Raw genomic sequence first — 18717 nt, 5'->3', positions numbered from 1 at the left:
TATGTACTGTGATCAGGACTTCAGTAATAATTATGGTTGAATGGGAGGCTTGAAATACTAGCAAGGAATAATCTTCCTCACTCTTTCCACAAAACACATAGCTGCTGTAAAAACTTAATTTGTTCCTGCTCCCCAGATAGCCCACAGATGTACTTTTAAGCTCTTCTTTCTCTAAATCTTGCTCAGCGATACACTATCCCATGTTGCCCTTATATCTTTTTTTTTTTTTTCTTTTTTCTTTTTGTCCTGGGAAGGATCCTGTTACCTATGGGCAGGTGGAGAGGGGGATTAGACTTGCTCACAGGGATGGGGCAGATGCTAGAATAAGGAACCCAATGCAACAAGAGCAATTTGCCAGCATTGTTGGGAAGAGGACACACACAAGCATCTAGATTTCCTAACCTGTAGGCGCAGCTCAGTGTCACAGAATCAAGGTGTAGCAATATTTGGAAATCCAGGCATACATGGATATGGTACCAGGTAAGTCTGTCAGTACGACCTTCAAGATAGGTTAGAGGGTGAGAGGCCAGGACCCCCAGCCCTAGGATGGGGAGACTGGAAAAAAAGCCAATGGTGACTGTGCCAGGTACCAGGGGATGGGCTCCTAAACTCTTCACTGATGGCAGATGGGGGAAAGGAGGCCTTGGACAGGGTTTCATAAGATACATGAACAGAGCTTGACAATCAAATTAAAGGTACACGAATTAATCTGGCTAAAATTTTCTATAAGAACAACATTCTATGGGTTTAAGCATCAACGCCATTAGCATTAAAATTTTAGCTATCTGTATACTATAAATATTTTAGCTATCTGTATACTATAAAAATCTTTCATGTTAGGGATTATGGATTTTTTTGCTTTTTCTTCTTTACTATAGTTTTTAAACTTGTTTTTAATGAAGATGTGTTTTAGTAGCTAGAAAAAGGAAAAATGATTAGTTTTACTTAGCCAAACCACATTTATGCAGGTTTTCTCCTTTTTTATTCTCCTGTATCTGTAATCAGTTGAAAATTTTCTCTGATATTTTAAACATGATCCTTACATTTTATTTTCACATGAAGGATGTCCTTTTTTAAAGATTTTAAATTTTACTTTGTTCCTTTTTCCTTCCCATAGAACTTCACTCGCTATTTCTAAATGATAAATCATGACCAATACAGGTTCCATGTGCTTAAGGAGCTATGGAACAGGACATTTAAAGCAGAAGTGTTCTAAACGTCCAGGCTGGCTGAGTGCTACCCAGGTTTGTATCCGTGCTTGGTGGGCTCTGGGTAGCACAAGCCTGAGACTCCCTGGCTTTTGAGGTCTGCCAAAGCAGGTGACACCTCTCCTGGGGACACAGAAGCAGTATGGACTCCCAGGTGGCGGTGGTGCTTTCCCTAAGTTCCTACCTCTCTGCCAAAACAAACTAACCATGTATTTCTCTGGAGCTTGTCTTCTGAGCTTGCTTTATAACCAATTTGAAATTTCAGGAGACCTGAAACATATTTACCTGCTAGGTTTGATTCCTGAAATTCCCTTAAAGGGACCACAGTTCTATTCAGCAAATGTCTACTACATGTTAGGCTGCTGACCAGGTGCTAGGGATATGAAAATGAATAATAGCATCCCTGCTGATGAATTTACTGTCACTGGGGGAAAGACATATCAGGTCATTTCAAGAAGAGCTTTCCAGTCCATTTTAAGGGTAAAAGGTTCAGAGAGGTAAGGTTTTCAAGGTCATTCTTGATCAAATAGAATTAGTCAAGGAATATAGATAACAAATCTAATTGTTCCAGCCAAGAGAGTACATGGCATCCTCTAGAGGGAGGCAGAGGAGAGAGCAGCTACCCTTGACATGATGGTTTTGCCTAGAACTGATCCTGTTTAACCTTAACTATGTGGGAATAAATAGAAATGGTTGTTTCTAGAAGTGATTTTATCCTGGACATCCACATGGGCATAACTTAGGGAGGATAGATGGATGGTATGTGCAGACCTGAACCAGGCCACAAATCCTGTTTTCATTACATTTTTTAGTGCTACTCAAGCATTAGCACATATACAACATTTATGCCATAGCACAAGCCTGTCTTTAAAGTACACTTTACTTTGAGATGGCTTAAAACTAATTCTCTGCTTGAGCTTTTATAGCTAAGTAAAACTTTAATTTATAGCTAAGTAAAACTTTCTTTCCTTAGCACTTTTATAAAGTGTCTGATGTCTGCCTTTTTGTTTGAATTTATAGACAGATTCAGTATGAGTGCTTGACAGTTCAGACATGAAATTTGGATTATTCTGTATTTGCGATTTTAATAGCATTAGGCAATTAACTATACATGAATGGAGGCATGTTCTCCAGACATTTAGGGTCCTTCATTGTGAACATTTTTATAGTTGGTGTCAAACATTTTTGTTTTACCCCCAGAAACTTAAGCAGTTACTGGTAATAAGATCAATAACTTACCACAGTTTCGGATACATGCAGTTTTCAGATTGAACTGACCTGTGGGCTACTACTTTGTAATCAGACCCAGATCACCAATATTTTGGGACTGTTTTATAGAAAGAAAAAAAAAGCACAAGAAATTATCTGAAAATAGAGTACTGATTAAGTAATCTTACTTTGCATTCAGATATAATTGCCCTTCTTTGCTTTCTGAAGCATCATTGCTTCCCTTTTGCACAATTTCTTTTTCATTTCCTCTTTGAAAATACTAATGGCCCTGTGTGAAGAAAATGAAAATATCTCAGTGTTGTACCACCCATTGTATTTTTAAGTCTTTTTATTTTGATAAAAATACACAATCATAGGGAACCCCCCACCCCCACCCCCCACCCCACATAGCAGTTAAAATGAAGTGGATCATTTAGATCCATTTAGTTATGGATCATTAGAAGGGAGCTTTCAGTTGGGTGTGGTGGCTCATCCCTGTAATCCCAGCACTTTGGGAGGCCAAGGCGGGTAGATCACTTGAGGCCAGCAGTTTGAGACCAGTTTAACATAGCAAAACCCCCATCTCTACTAAAGATACAAAAAATTAGCCAGTATGATGGTACACGCCTGTAATCCCAGCTGCTGCAGAGGCTGAGGCACGAGAATCGCTTACACCTGGGAGTTGGAGGTTTCAGTGAGCCAAGACTGCACCACTGCACTCCAGCCTGGGTGACAGAGTGAGACCCTGTCTCCCAAAAAAAAAAAAAAAAAAAGGAGTTTTCAAAAGAGAAAAACACTTTTTAACTTAACATGGCATTTTTGCTCTATAAAATAAATAACCAAGGAAAATATGTCTGAATTGGGGGATATTTACTTGATACTCCTTCTTCATTGGGTTATCTATTCATTCTCTCTGGGTACTCTAGAAAATGAGTGGCCTGAAAAGGAACATCCTACTTGTAGAGATAAGAGAACTGATATTGGGGTTTCCTGATTCCACTTTGGAATTCATTGACTTTTTCCTGTTGGTTCTTACACAAAAAGTTATGCCATTTTTCCCCTCACTTCTCAACTAGTTGTATGCTAAATATAAGACATTTCTAAACATCAGTAAGGCTAATTTTTATGGTAAATTTCAAAAAGATGAACTATATTTTAATGAATTGCTCAAAATGAGTTAAAAATATAAAACAATAATTCAAAAAGGGCATCCTTATTTTTGATTAACTTTAGTTAACTATGACATCTAATTTAGGAAAGTAAATACTGAGTTTTCCACATTCCAGTTATAAAATGCATTTTTGAGGACCTGCTGTAACTCAGGCGAGTTAGGTACATGTCTTGGCTATGTCTCCTGCTTCTCAGTAGTTGCTCCAGCTCCTTTCTGTTCCCCTCTGTAGGGACCAGCAGCCCCAACTGAGGGTCTAGTTGTCCTTCCTGCCCCATACCAAGGACTAATGCAGGCATCAGGCATGTTTTCACTTTGGAAATTTTTATTAGGAATGGGAGCCAAATTGATGTTATCTACTTGTATTAGTTGATTTCTTGGTATTAAGGTTAGAGAATGCTTGTTTTCTGAGGCAAAATAAGTATTCTTAGATAACCTTTTATTACAATTGCTATTGTTTTAATCTAAGACTTTTCAAATAGCTGCTTAGTTTCAAAAAAAAATACTGTTCTATTAGCTTATTCAATTTGTTGGACCAAATTTTGTTCATACTACATTATCTTTGACTTGAATATAGATATATACAGTTGTCCCTTGATATTCATGAGGGATTTAGTTTCAGGACTTCCCTGGGATACCAGAATTCACAGATGCTCAAGTCCCTGAAATAAAATGGCATAGTATTTGCATATAACTTATGCACATCCTCTCATGAACTCTTCACATCATCTCTAAATTACTTATAATACTTAACGCAATGTAAATACTATGTAAATAGTTGTTATACTGTACTGTGTAAGGAATAATGACCAAAAAAGTCTGTACATGTTCAATACAAATGCAGTTTTTAAAAAATATTTTCAATCCATGGTTGGCTGAGTCCATGGATGCAAAACCCACAAATACAGAGGGCCAACTGTAAATTCTGTCTTATGTCTATTACGATGACTAAGCAAGCCTGTAGGTCATTGTGGTGCTGGTAAGCACTTGGACCTGCTTTAATTTTTTTTCATTCATTCAACAGTTATTTTAACTGCCTTTTATGGGAAACAACAGTGAATAAAACTGGCACAACCTCTCTGCCCCTGTACTGTCTGCAGTTGATTTTTCATTCTTAGGTTTTTATAAGATAGTTTTCTTTCTGTTATTTTTCACTAATAAGTGATTTTACAGACCTATGGAAAGTGAATGCTATAAAAATTTACGAATTATACAGAAACACCGAAGTTGTTTCTTAAAAATGTTCTAAGTATACTGTTGCTCTTACTTCAAAACTGACTGCCTTCAGTTGTTATCTTAGTAATAGATTTCACATTATTCAAAACTCTCTTGTGTTTCATACATGTAAATTACAATATTAAAAACTGGTAAGTTTCCTTTTGCAACCTACTTTACTTACTCTATATGAAAAACCTCTTTTAAGGAAATTTTTGAATTCTTCTGAATTACTTACTAAAGGCATCTTATAAGCATAAAGGAGAATAAAGCTTTGATGCTTGATGGTATTTGCCCTTAATTAGCAAAATCTGTGTTTGACTTTTAAATATGAAATAATTATTGATGCAGGTAAGTGAAAAAATTCACAGCTCTTAGCAAAATGATTATCAGAACTATGGAATTTAAAATATAGATGCAGTTTTAATACAGGCCTATTCTTTTGCTGGCATCTCATAGGAACTGATTTTAGTAGACCCTCTGCTGTATGACTCATTTTTGCCTGTTAGTTTTCTATATGAGTCACTGTTTTAGAATAATGTAAAACATCAGAAGATAAACCTGGGTGTGTGTGCACAAACACTCCATACTCTATTGTTTCTGTATGCAAAGTTGCCCTAGAAAAAAATGCTGCTTCTGGTACCAACAAAAACTAGAAGGGTACTCTGAACTGCTGTTCATCACAGAGTGATTTGAAATGGGTGTATGTATTTTCTACTTTGATTCACAGTTCGTCAGACCAAGGCAAAGAAGAATTTTCATCACTTGAAAAGCACAGTAACCAATCTATCTAACTTTTCAGTTAGGATTACATAAATACAAACTGTTCAATTTTTATTATATCAATCCAAAGAATAATTTCTAACCAGTCCTGCTTTCTTTTTTGGAGGGAAATATTTAGCAGAACTTTGAAATTATCTGGCAACTCATAAGAACTCAAAATAGGTTCAATTAGGGAAATTAAGAAATTCGAGATTATATTTTGGGATAAAATAAAGTAAAATGATTGGCTGTGTTATTTTAGACTGTAAAATATATAGCATGAGTAATTTCTAAACTATTGGAATATGTCACAATATACATAATTTCAAACTGTTGAAATACTTAGATGCTGAAGTTTTTTATTGTAAAATGCCATTGAACAATAAGCATAAATAAAGATTTTATGAATGTATTTGAGAATGCAATAAAATTTATATGGATTAGAGACTAAAGGAAAAAATACATAAACTTATTGTTTACTAGTTAACTTGGGTTTTCAATTTGTTTCTACCCAAATCGTTATCCACTCAGACAGATATATTAGCTATTACTTTACATTAACAGTTGTTTAAATTATTTAAAACTGACTTTATAAACTATCTTTTAAACTTTTTAAGTCTTAAATTTATTTCCTTTTGGATATTTGGCATATTTGGCAGCTCTAAAAGAGAAAACAGGCACTATCCCCACTTTTGATCTTTTAAGTGTAGTGACAGGATTTATCCACTTGCAGATTGGTTTGCTAACCTGCCTTGTCATAGAAAACAGTAGAAAAAAAGTGAAGTTGTGGTTTTAGGGCATTCATCCCTTCTTTATCACAAATATGCTGTCAAGTTGTTCATCTTCTGTGGGCCTCTCACCTTAAAATGGCAATGATGGTAAACACATCCACCTCTCAGATTCATTGAATTCCAGGGAGATAATAGAGATGAAAACACTCCACACGTGTCAGGTATTTATATTCTTAAAATAACATAATGACACAAAATGGTCTTTCATATTCTTAATTACCCTACAAAAAACTCAGTATGTGCCCTGGGCAAGTAAGTATTTACAAAGTTAATGTTATTATTTTGTAATTTTGATGTGCAGAATTCCGTTCTTCCATTTATGCATGTCCTGTGCTTTACAAAAGAATGGAGCTTTTGCTTTAATGTTTAAAATATCTTTTATAGGTCTAAATTTTTGCTTTTCTTGTCTTTTAAACTATAAAAAACTGCTGCTTTCAGATATACCCTTGGCATTTTTATGATGATGCTTGAATGCCTTCTATTAAATACTTTATTTAGATATCATCAAATTCTTCAAGAATGAAAGTTTTATCACAGGGGACATTTTTAGATTTGTGTTAAGAATTTGAAAGTTATTTTTATTTAACCTGTCATTAACATGTCTGTTATTATATTTTAACTATTTGATTTAATGATCCCTTTATAATCATGATTTCTGAATGTTCATCTTTACAATACTCTGAGTTTACTGATCTCTTATGCCTTGTGCTCTCTACAATAGATGATTCTAGATTATTCTGACTTTTGACCATTATTCTTTTCATGTTTACTTGTACGATCAAGAATTAACAGATTTTTTTCTGTGTGTGATCTCAGTCTACTAATGATCATACTACTGATAGACATTATAAGCTACTTTAAGAGTTTTCAACAATGACCTCTTAAATCAAATGATGCTCTCTTCCTAACACCCCCTTCTTCTGTAGCAAATCTATATTTAACTTCTCTTGCATGCTTTTGAAATCTAAAGAGTGCAGAGTTGTTGCTACATTTCAGCCATCCTTGCAGCATCCTGAAAAATAAATTGGCAGGTGTTGCAGATAGCAAAAGTGTAGCTCTGAGAAGCCCCAGTTGTGCTAGTGTGCACAGTATGGGCATGAGTGCTTTCACCGGGAGCCTGTTGTTCTTTGGGTGGCTCCAGATACACCCTCCGAAAGGGGCCTAAGATTGTCACTTCCATAATATTAATAAACAATAAAATTTTGATCATTTGGTTTATAAACAGTAGGCCTAATATCCATTTCAGTAGGTAAGTCAGATTTTAGAAATAATAAATTTGGGAAAGAAGTGGGGAGTCATTCAGCATCACAAATTGCTATTTATCTAGGTAATACTTTTTATTTATGCATTTATTTGGTCATGTAAATGTGCTTAGACCTAATAAACATATGTAGTTGGTGAAAATTAATGCATGACTCATAAGCAGAGTATGGAATGTAAGCATGTGCCATGAAACTGCAGTTCTTTTATCCTGTATTTTCCATCATTTACACACCGGTTCCATTTAGAGGATAGTCCATTTTCACTTTTTTTTCATAGATTGGCCAAAATGGGAAGGATTGGATTCCACTCTCTTCCACGAAGAGTCAATGGGACTGGCTAAGATCAAAGTCTGAGGCTTTTTCCATCTGTAATCAGGTATGCATTGAACTGAAAATCACTGTAATTCTGTGCATGCATCTTTAAAGTATTTGACTGTTATGCATATTATGAATGTGGTCTTTTATTAGATTTTGAGCTCACAACCTTATCCTATAGTTTCAAATGCACCTATGATAATTAATTTGAGTTTTGTAATATACTAAAATAAAAAGGTGTTATCAGCCATGAAAAAATTTCAGCTGGTCTTAGAAAAGTGTAATATTTGAAATCAGTGCAATCTTCATTGCTCAGTATGTACATCCAAAGATAACAGAATTGATTTGTTACTACATATTCATTATCACCAATTTTAGTACAATCAATTGTTTGTATATTGCATATTGGTGCACTTCTAATAATTTTTTTAATAACTTAGAAGTTGTTTTTCTTAACTGGAATTCTCTGCCCGTTATGGTTAGATTTTATAAAACAATGGCAAATATGACCAGTCTTTGAAGTATTTTCAGATATTAGTTATATACAGGGATTCAGATACTTTGCATTCCATGTAGATTTTGCAGTTGTGAAATGATCAACTTGTTTCCCACGATGTTCTAAATAGGTGCATAAAAGTATCAGGTTAGGAAATCAAATAATGAAAATTAAAGTTTGTTTCCTGCCTTGGTAGAATGCTTTATGCCAGTTTATAGTGTCATTACTGGTCACAGCAGAATAGCTGTTTAGATATTTCCGAGGGAGGCAGAGGACCTAGCTTTTGAATGAGAATATAACAGAAAAAGAGCAAGAAGTCCTTGAGATCCAGAAAATCTAAAACAAAAAGAACGTATGTTACCATTGGTAATGTCAGTTGCATTGTGTTAATGTCACTTTTAAACAGCAAGGCAGATTTTTAGACCATTTGAGTAGCACAAAGGCCTTGCCTTTATCTAGCCAATAAAGAAAGACACTTGAAGCAAGTACTGATGAACTTACCCATATGCCTTACCATTTTAATCAAGCAAGTGGATAACTGCTGTATTTTGCCTGTTTAGAAACAGCCTTTACATTAAAATACAGTAAGACCTATTGTAACATACAGTTAATTTTACAAAAATGTAGATAGTTAGAGCTCCTGTGAAAGTATAACTGGAATCCGTGAAAGTCAGTCTAATAGTAGCTTGGTAGTAGCTTGGGACAGCAAGTGTCAGTGTCAGTCTGGTGTCAAAACAAGGTGATATAAGGAAGTTGGTTTTCTTTTTTTAAACATGTAGCAGGGTGAAAAAATCAATTGATTAGTAGTTAATAACAGTCATTTAGTCATATTCAAGTTTTCAATTTAAAAATCAGATATTTTTAAAAGAGGTTGCAGGTATTATTTCTGTGGTCTCTTAAAAGTACATCACAGGCCAGGTGTGGTGGCTCACGCCTATAATCCCAGCATGTTGGGAGGCTGAGACTGGAGGACTGCTTGAGCCGTGGAGTTCAAGACGAGCCTGGGCAACACAGTGAGACCCTGTGTCTACAAAAAATAAAAAATAATTAGCCAGGCATAATGGCACGTACCTGTAGTCCCAGCTACTCAGGAGGCTGAGGCACTTGAAGATAGCTTGAGCCCGGGAAAGTCAAAGCTGCATTGAGCCATGCTTGCCCCACTGCACTGTAGCCTGGGTGACAGAGTGAGACTCTGTCTTAAAAGAAAAAAAGTACATCACTCAATTAGCCTTTACAAACGTTCAAGAATTGGATCTTTGAAGAGTTGGTTTTCTTACCCTAGAAACAGAGTCAATAATATTTACTATGTTTTGTCGATGAATTTTTAAAGGTTTTAATTGATTTTTAAATTTTTTTGTTTAAAAAGATATAATCCTTGCTGTACAATATGTACATTTCATTCTTTTTTGCAGCACCAATAACAAATTGAAACTCTGACACACCTTTTTGCCAACCTTAAACACCTCTTTGATGATGTGTTGTGTGCCATGTCAGAAGTCCACACAGGTCTGCTGCACAGGGTGCAGGTGTGTCCAAAGGCCAATGCCCTCAGCTCTCGGGGATGCCTGCTGACTCATTTACCTACTAACCTCAGTGTGCCTAAAATTTTTGTGATGTGAAAAACGATGAGGAAAATTACGTTAACCATGTCTTTCTCCCAAAATGACAAAGAGCCATGCGCTTCACCTAATAAAACATCAAAAGGTTTTACTATTTGAAGAATTAGTATTTGTTGGGAAGATGAATCATTTCTACTCTTGACTCAGGAATCCCTCAGAGTATGATGACACTGGTATAATGCATCACTTTGGGTGGTGCATTCAACTCTTTCAGGCCTCTAGTGTCTCTGCGCTGCGTGAAGTACCTCTTCCACAGACTTGATGGTTCACAAGGTGCCTAAAAGAGTTTGCAGTTGCTTATCTCTGTTTTCCTATAATGCAGTCTGACTAGAGCTGACATGCACAAATCGAACCGATTTTTAGAGACTGAAATATTTGCTGAAACATTTTTAGTCAGATTTATGTTCTCTCATCCTTTGTAAAAATTGAAGCTTAATAATGCCACTTTTTAGAGTCATGTTTTGATGCTTCATGAGAGTTCCTGAAATCACTACTGCTATGCCTAAGTCAAACATGTGTCAAGTGGAATTTCAGGGTATGTATGAACTGTTCATTCTGAGCAATGCATTTCTATGTATTTTGACAAATATAAAGAAACCTATGGGGTTTCTAATGTAATGTAATGATATTACATTAGACCAGCTGAATCCATTTTATTGGTTTCTTTTTTAATTCAAAAGCATCACATAGCAAATAAATTTTTTAAAAATTGAGTTTAGTTACAAACTAGTTGTTTCTTATTTTTTTTTTCCAGTCCCTTTTTGCTTTCTTTTACGACCACATGAAACTTGAGAAGCCACCTAAAGCTATATCATTTAGTGGAGTTGGGCAGTTCCCAAGTGTCCAACAAGAAGGCCTGGTTTAGGCTGCGATGGCCACTGTCATTCCTGGTGATTTGTCAGAAGTAAGAGATACCCAGAAAGTCCCTTCAGGGAAACGTAAGCGTGGTGAAACCAAACCAAGAAAAAACTTTCCTTGCCAACTGTGTGACAAGGCCTTTAACAGTGTTGAGAAATTAAAGGTTCACTCCTACTCTCACACAGGAGAGAGGCCCTACAAGTGCATACAACAAGACTGCACCAAGGCCTTTGTTTCTAAGTACAAATTACAAAGGTATTAAACTCTATTTGTCTTTCAGATTATATTTTCTCTTATGTTGGCTGTTTGAAGCCATTGTAAACGTATGTATTTGTATACACATTTTTCAGCTAATTTGCAGAGAGGAAAATGTTAAGTAGATTAGACATTGGTTAGTTTTTAGTATTCTAAATCACATACTTTTATGTGTTAGTGTCTTTGAACTTTTTAAAATAAAATGCTTAATGGGTAGAATTTCCATTTGTAGAAAGAAATTACAACAAGAAAAGGGTAAGGACGTTTACGTGAGTATATTCAGTCTTGCTCATTTGCTTTTGTAATGATAGCTGGAAACCAGCAAAAACTAAAGTGGCAACTTAAATGGCTCAAGTTTTGCAGTAATTAGGTATATTAACTATCCTTGTGGTATATATTAAGTTAAACAGTTTCCATTACTAAGGGAATTCTGTGTTAGCATAGCAGTTTAGCTTCCATTTGAAAAGTGAATACATGCCATTTTTGTCATGATAACTACTTATAGATTATATCTGTGTTTAAAGGCACATGGCTACTCATTCTCCTGAGAAAACCCACAAGTGTAATTATTGTGAGAAAATGTTTCACCGGAAAGATCATCTGAAGAATCACCTCCATACGCATGACCCTAACAAAGAGACGTTTAAGTGCGAAGAATGTGGCAAGAACTACAATACCAAGCTTGGATTTAAACGTCACTTGGCCTTGCATGCCGCAACGAGTGGTGACCTCACCTGTAAGGTATGTTTGCAAACTTTTGAAAGCACGGGAGTGCTTCTGGAGCACCTTAAATCTCATGCAGGCAAGTCGTCTGGTGGGGTTAAAGAAAAAAAGCACCAGTGCGAACATTGTGATCGCCGGTTCTACACCCGAAAGGATGTCCGGAGACACATGGTGGTGCACACTGGAAGAAAGGACTTCCTTTGTCAGTATTGTGCACAGAGATTTGGGCGAAAGGATCACCTGACTCGACATATGAAGAAGAGTCACAATCAAGAGCTTCTGAAGGTCAAAACAGAACCAGTGGATTTCCTTGACCCATTTACCTGCAATGTGTCTGTGCCTATAAAAGACGAGCTCCTTCCGGTGATGTCCTTACCTTCCAGTGAACTGTTATCAAAGCCATTCACAAACACTTTGCAGTTAAACCTCTACAACACTCCATTTCAGTCCATGCAGAGCTCGGGATCTGCCCACCAAATGATCACAACTTTACCTTTGGGAATGACATGCCCAATAGATATGGACACTGTTCATCCCTCTCACCACCTTTCTTTCAAATATCCGTTCAGTTCTACCTCATATGCAATTTCTATTCCTGAAAAAGAACAGCCATTAAAGGGGGAAATTGAGAGTTACCTGATGGAGTTACAAAGTGGCGTGCCCTCTTCATCCCAAGATTCTCAAGCATCATCATCATCTAAGCTAGGGTTGGATCCTCAGATTGGGTCCCTAGATGATGGTGCAGGGGACCTCTCCCTATCCAAAAGCTCTATCTCCATCAGTGACCCCCTAAACACACCAGCATTGGATTTTTCTCAGTTGTTTAATTTCATACCTTTAAATGGTCCTCCCTATAATCCTCTATCAGTGGGGAGCCTTGGAATGAGCTATTCCCAGGAAGAAGCACATTCTTCTGTTTCCCAGCTCCCCCCACAAACACAGGATCTTCAGGATCCTGCAAACACTATAGGGCTTGGGTCTCTGCACTCACTGTCAGCAGCTTTCACCAGCAGTTTAAGCACAAGTACCACCCTCCCACGTTTCCATCAGGCTTTTCAGTAGGATTCTGGGACATGGATGTATTACAGAAATGTATGTGTAGCCGTGCCCTAGATGACCATTTTTATTTTAGTGCCTACTTTAAAACAGTATAAAAATTTCTGCTTTTGTATAATACAAATTCTCATTAAGCCAGTATAAAATAGAAACTAGCTTTTAAAACGAGCTTTGGAACCATTTGTGTTCAGTTATGTTTACCTGGGTATTTTGTCCTGATTCACTGCCAATTGTCATATTTTAAGAGGTTGGTTTTTTTTTTTTTTTTTTTTTTTTCCATATAGGAAAGCCATTATTTGTAGTAAACCTTTATAAATCCCATTTTCAAATTACTTTTAGATCTTAAAATTTTCATTTTTGTCTAATAACAGTGGCTCTACCTTTTGACATCTGGCTCATTAAAAGTTTAGCAATAGAATGTAAATTGTATAAAATGTTTGTGAATAACTAAAGGGTTTAAATTTTTTTACTAGCATCTAAATGGATTAATAATCAAGTACTTCAAATGAATTAAGAGTCCAGTTTGGGAAGAAAACAGATGTTTGTTAGATACACCATAATTTCAGATCAGTATATTCTGAAGACTCGCTATTGTCTGGCTAAAATATTTGCCATCTTTATTATGAGCCTTTAAGAAAAATAAACCCTAAATACAAAGCATCAGTATTTATAGCAAAAAGAGACTCTTTGTTAGGTGACATGGCATTTCGTGCCACTTAATAGTTGGCCCTAAATTAGTACACAAGATATTTTGTCATGTTTCATCCTTCTTAACATGCTACCTTTTCATTTAATAATAGTAATAGTGTATGGCATTGGGGTCTTCAGAGTCAATACATAGGTAGATCTCTTTAGTCTTTTCCACCTTTCACATCCAAGGGGTGGGTCAAGTACAGCCAGCAATTTATTTTGATTGTTGGTACATGGTTAGTACATAATCTAGAGCCATTGTGGAACTGCAGCCATGAGGTGTGTTTATCCCAGAGTGGACTGACTCAGCCTCTGTGGGTGACAGACTTCTAAGCAGGAAGATAGATGTGAAGAACATGGTTACATTTGCGAACTTGTCTAGGGATCATGGCCCCTGTAGCCGCAGTTAAAAACTGGACTTTTTAGAAGTAAAGTGAAAGCATATTGCTTATATCATTTCTTGTTGAATTTGATACGTTTTTCTTTCCCTTAAGAACCAAAAGCAGAAAACAAAAACAACAGTCCTACCCCCATGTTATCTTTCTGATTCAACGTGAATCCATCTTTCCTTGCAATTTTTTGGATGGAGAATTTGAAGTTGAATGCATTAGAAAACTACCTGAGGAACTACCACAAAGTTTTAAGTGACTAGAAATATATACAGTAAAATCCCACTTTCATGCTTCTCTGGGAAATGATAGGAGTGTTGCAAATAAGTTGAGTTTGTAGAGGGGAACAAAGTAAAGTAAAACAAGCCTATCTTGGTTAACATGAAAGTAATAATCGAGAATATATTATATTCACTGAATAATTATAGGCTTTTCCTCACCTTAGACAACCAACATAATCTTCTTAAAGGTCTAATTAATATATTTTTCTAAGGGTCAGTTGGGACATTAACCTAAGAAACATATCTATTAAGCACTTGTTAACACCTTATTTTGGGACCCTCTCCATTGGGGACGGGGGCAAGGGTGGGAGGTTTTTAGAAGAGTATATATCTCTTTAAAAAAAAAAAAAGAAAGAAAAATATTTCTGAGCACTCATTAGCCCTATATGGAAACTTCTTTCCTTTTTGTAGGGCCAGTTATCACTGCAGATTGCAATGTTTACCAAGAATTTCTAAAAATGAGTGCAGATTACTGAATATAATACGTTATTTAAAATATTTGGGAGTAGTATAATTTGTGGAGAAATGTAAATTGTAATAATGTAAATGGGGGCTTCAATATATATATATATATATATATATATATAAAATACACACACACACACATATCGCACTTCATAGAATCAAAGTTGCTCTCTGAAGGAGCTTTGGCTCCTGATATTTTATCATGCTCCTATATTTTTTTAATCCTAGGAGCAGTAGTTTTTATACTTATGTATTTAAATTTTATTATGAAAAATTACATTTATTAAAAATGTGTGTTCCAAAGGCATTAAAATTATATATGTTAATAAGGAAGTACATTTTTAAATTTTTCAAACTGCTCCTAGCTTTTGGTTAGGAGAATATTTGTTCTGAAAGTAGGCTTTTCGCTCTGCTTCATTACTGCTTCCTTTAGTTTCTATGAAACAGATTGCTTACCTAAATCTTTAGTTGAATGATTAGTGTTCAATATTGCTTTAATCACCATATAAAAGGAAAAAAATTGGTGACAGAGCACAAATAGAAAACCTATTTTTAAATAGAAATCACAAATAGCAAGTGTGGAAGCACTACTTTATTCTGTTTAAAATTTACTTAAGAAGGCATCAAATTAGTGAATTGAGACATTGGCCTTAGTAGGCTGTATTCACTGCTAATTTTAAAAAGGGAGTACCAGGATTTATTAAGTAAAGCATTTTGGAAATGGGGAATAGCGCCATATATGTGTGTATCTGTGTGTGTATATATATATAAATATACACACACACACACACACACACACTCTTAAATCTTGCCCTGCATGAAATTCAAATACATGGAGGCACATCTTTCAGGGCACCAGTGTTAAAATTGTGGAGTCTTAATTTTCATATGTACACCTCTTTGCCTGTTCCTGCCCCCACAGACTTGAAATAACACTTCAGAGTAAGAGGGAATTCAGCTAACTTGTTTTAAAAATTGACTGTATTGGTCACTAAACCCTTTTTGAGAGAATTTCTATTAAAGATGAGGCAGACTCACTTATTTGAATTGCACAACGTTCTAACAAGGATGTAACACAGAATTGGCTTTTTTTTTTCCCTAGAAAAAGATTGTTTATAGAAACAAACAGTTTCTATGTCAACTAGATATGATTAAAAATAAGTATTGCCAATGCTGTTTTCATTCTCCAGTGGCCAGAATCATTATCCTTGAAATTTCTGGTAGTGCCTTAGCTTGGTTAAAAAAAAAAAAAGTGGGGGGGAGATTAACATTAAATAAAAGTAGTTTAGAATTTGGACCTCAGACAAGATATTGAACCTCATTCAGTTTCACTTCCACATGTGTGTACAAATTAGGTCACCAAACATGGAAATGTGAGTGTGGAAGGATCTTGGCACTGTAAGCAATGCTATCCATTGATGTATACAAGTACCTTTATAGTTATCGATCACTGTTAAAACTTTCATTTTAAAATCCTATTACCAAGTTCAGTTTTTTAAAACTTCAGTTGTCCTGGCTGATTATACATCACTCTGTGTGCAGCTTTTTTATTTCATTTAGTGTTTCTTTCAAGCTGTGTATTTTTGCCTATTTGTTGCTTGTGCTTTATTTTTCTTAGTCATTTGTGGAATATAGTGATATATTGTGTTAATTTGGACAGTAGCGGTTTTTAAAAACCATATACTGACTGAAACATGAGCCAGAGCTGATTGCTTTATTAAGCTAATAATGAATGTTAAAGAGTACATATTTTCAGGATCGTTCATCTAGTGAGCAATACACATATTATAGGCCAATATTTTTTTAAAAAATAGAGCTTGGTCAACGTCTATACTACACATATTACAAGATATAGCACTTTCAAAATGAATCTAAACCTTTACAGAAACTTTCTTATAGGTTATGCCTTTTAAGACTTACTATAATTCAAGTGCCATTAGATGATATATATGTAGGCCTTTGATATATAATGCTTTGTGTACAAAAATGGTAGATGGTATTTTAAACAGGTACATTTTTACAGTGTTTTCTTATCAATTTGCTATATTGCACAGAATCAGTGTGTGTCTTTTCATAAGGTTTTACAATGGTTTATTTTTTTACAAGGTTTACGTGTCTCAAAGCACACTGTCTTCCCAGTACGTAAGTTGAAAAATACCAGTTCACCCAAGTTGCTTCTAGCCTACTGAGATCCATGTGACATTGGAGGAGATCTTTTCAATGTTCAGTATTCGTCATTAGCAATGGCTGGCTGTTAGTTCTGGTAAATGTGTGCCTAAGTTGAACTTGCCTTGTTTTTCTCACACTGTGTCAGCAGCCATGTCTACAACACAGATAGTCTGTTGTGATCACATAGATCTACATAAGTTGTGCAGTTTTGTGCTAAAAACCCATAGGGAGCTCCTTTGGGATCATAGAAAAGAAGATCATGTGACCAGCATTGGTGAAGGCACACTCAGATTGCACTTAGGCCCTTTCTATGATGTTGTGAACCCTCTGAGGATGGAAGGCAGTGTCTTTTGATGTTATCTAGCCTAGAAGTGACACAGAACTATTGCTAATGTATAAAACACTTCATTGTATAAGCTTCAGTGGTACAGATGAACCAGAATGAATGTTTATCTTCTCAGAAACACTCCTTCAATATTATGTTGGATCATGCTGCTAATGTAACTTGGGCTACAACTCTTCATGGTGCTACAAACTTCTCTGTCTCATTCAGTCGTATTTTTTTATCCATAGAAAAAGGACTACATTAGGTGTAAAAGTGTACAATATATTTTTATACTGTGACTTAATTTGTCATTAACAAACTTTTACACCACCACAATGTATTCATGTGCACTTGCAAAAGGAGATCTCGGACATGCAAATGTTACCAGAACAAACCCAGCTTTTGTCCACAAGGTGACTGTAACTCAGAATGGAAAGTGGGCTTTATAATAGGGTGTGGAGTGAAGAACATGCTGTATGTTACTAACAGCCCTTTGAATTTAACAAAAACTGGGAATCCATTAGGAAACGGATTGCATCATACCTGAACATAAGCTGGACTGCTGAAATTGTATTTTTAGCTAATGAAAAAGTATTTGGACTAGTACTCTAAAAATGTTCTAATGATAAAGTTTGAGTCAAAATAGAAAAGAAAAAATCTGCATTCCAGGCCGAATTTTGTATATTTTTATTGCATTTAAAATTGCTATTCTGTAATATTGGGAAATCAAGTGGCTTATCATGTATATCATGTACTTAAAATGTATTCACAAACTACTGTTGTATTTGTATAAAATATAGACAAAGATCATATTTTTTGTGTGTGTATAAGCTCTGTAAAATAGCAATCACATTATGAAGCTGCAGTGATACTACATTTTAAACATTCACATCCAAAGAAGCAGGCTATTTATTGTCCATATACCGGTTTTAAAATATTAATTTGCTGCTAATTAAACAATAGTACTGCAGCTTCTTGTGGCCTACAGTGTTATGTTTGCTGTAAGAATAAGATATGTGAATTCCACAAAATATATGAATAAAATTATAGAATGGCTTTAGATAATGTAGATCTTCCTGAAATTTTAATAGATGATACTTTTCTATTTGCTATCGCATTTTTTCTTCAAATTATAAATATTTTCTCCTTTGATTAATATTCTAATAGCTGGCTCTAGGACAATATTGTTGAAATGAAATGTAAAAGCTAGGTTTTTGGTTTGTTTTAAAACTTTTGTATCTTTAGAGGAAGGATAGAAATTGTAAATAAAAAAAGTCAAAAGATGATGCATCAACACTTTAATCCAGGTGAGTTTAGAATTCAAAAAAGGATATTAGTTGCTTGTTTCTGTGAGATAAAATTGGCATTTAGCAGTTATTTAACACTTACTGTTTGTCAGTACTAAAATTATTCTTTCAGAATATTTTTATGTGTTTTTCAGAATAATTTTAGCTTTGGGCT

General features: G+C 35.2%; 1 protein-coding gene across 4 annotated transcripts in view; it reads left to right on the top strand.

Moving 5' to 3' along the window:
* Window positions 1-18316, top strand: part of PLAG1 (PLAG1 zinc finger) — a 51428-nt gene extending 33112 nt beyond the window's left edge. For 2 of the 4 annotated variants that reach the window (XM_010362535.2, XM_010362536.2), the window contains 3 exons: window positions 7893-7991; window positions 10800-11158; window positions 11683-18316. In XM_010362535.2, coding sequence (XP_010360837.1) covers window positions 10917-11158; window positions 11683-12943 — 1503 coding nt within the window. In that variant the 5' untranslated portion in view covers window positions 7893-7991; window positions 10800-10916 and the 3' untranslated portion in view covers window positions 12944-18316. Of the gene's footprint in view, window positions 1-7892; window positions 7992-10142; window positions 10581-10799; window positions 11159-11682 lie in introns of those variants that run through there. The other 2 variants (XM_010362537.2, XM_030938196.1) reach the window with 2 other exon arrangements.
* Window positions 18317-18717: the final 401 nt, after the last annotated feature.

The sequence above is a fragment of the Rhinopithecus roxellana genome, chromosome 9 (assembly GCF_007565055.1).
Source record: "Rhinopithecus roxellana isolate Shanxi Qingling chromosome 9, ASM756505v1, whole genome shotgun sequence".
NCBI classification, from domain to species: Eukaryota; Metazoa; Chordata; class Mammalia; order Primates; family Cercopithecidae; genus Rhinopithecus; species Rhinopithecus roxellana.
The sequence above is the reverse complement of the archived record's forward strand: the minus strand, read 5'-3'. Positions and strand labels throughout refer to the sequence as shown.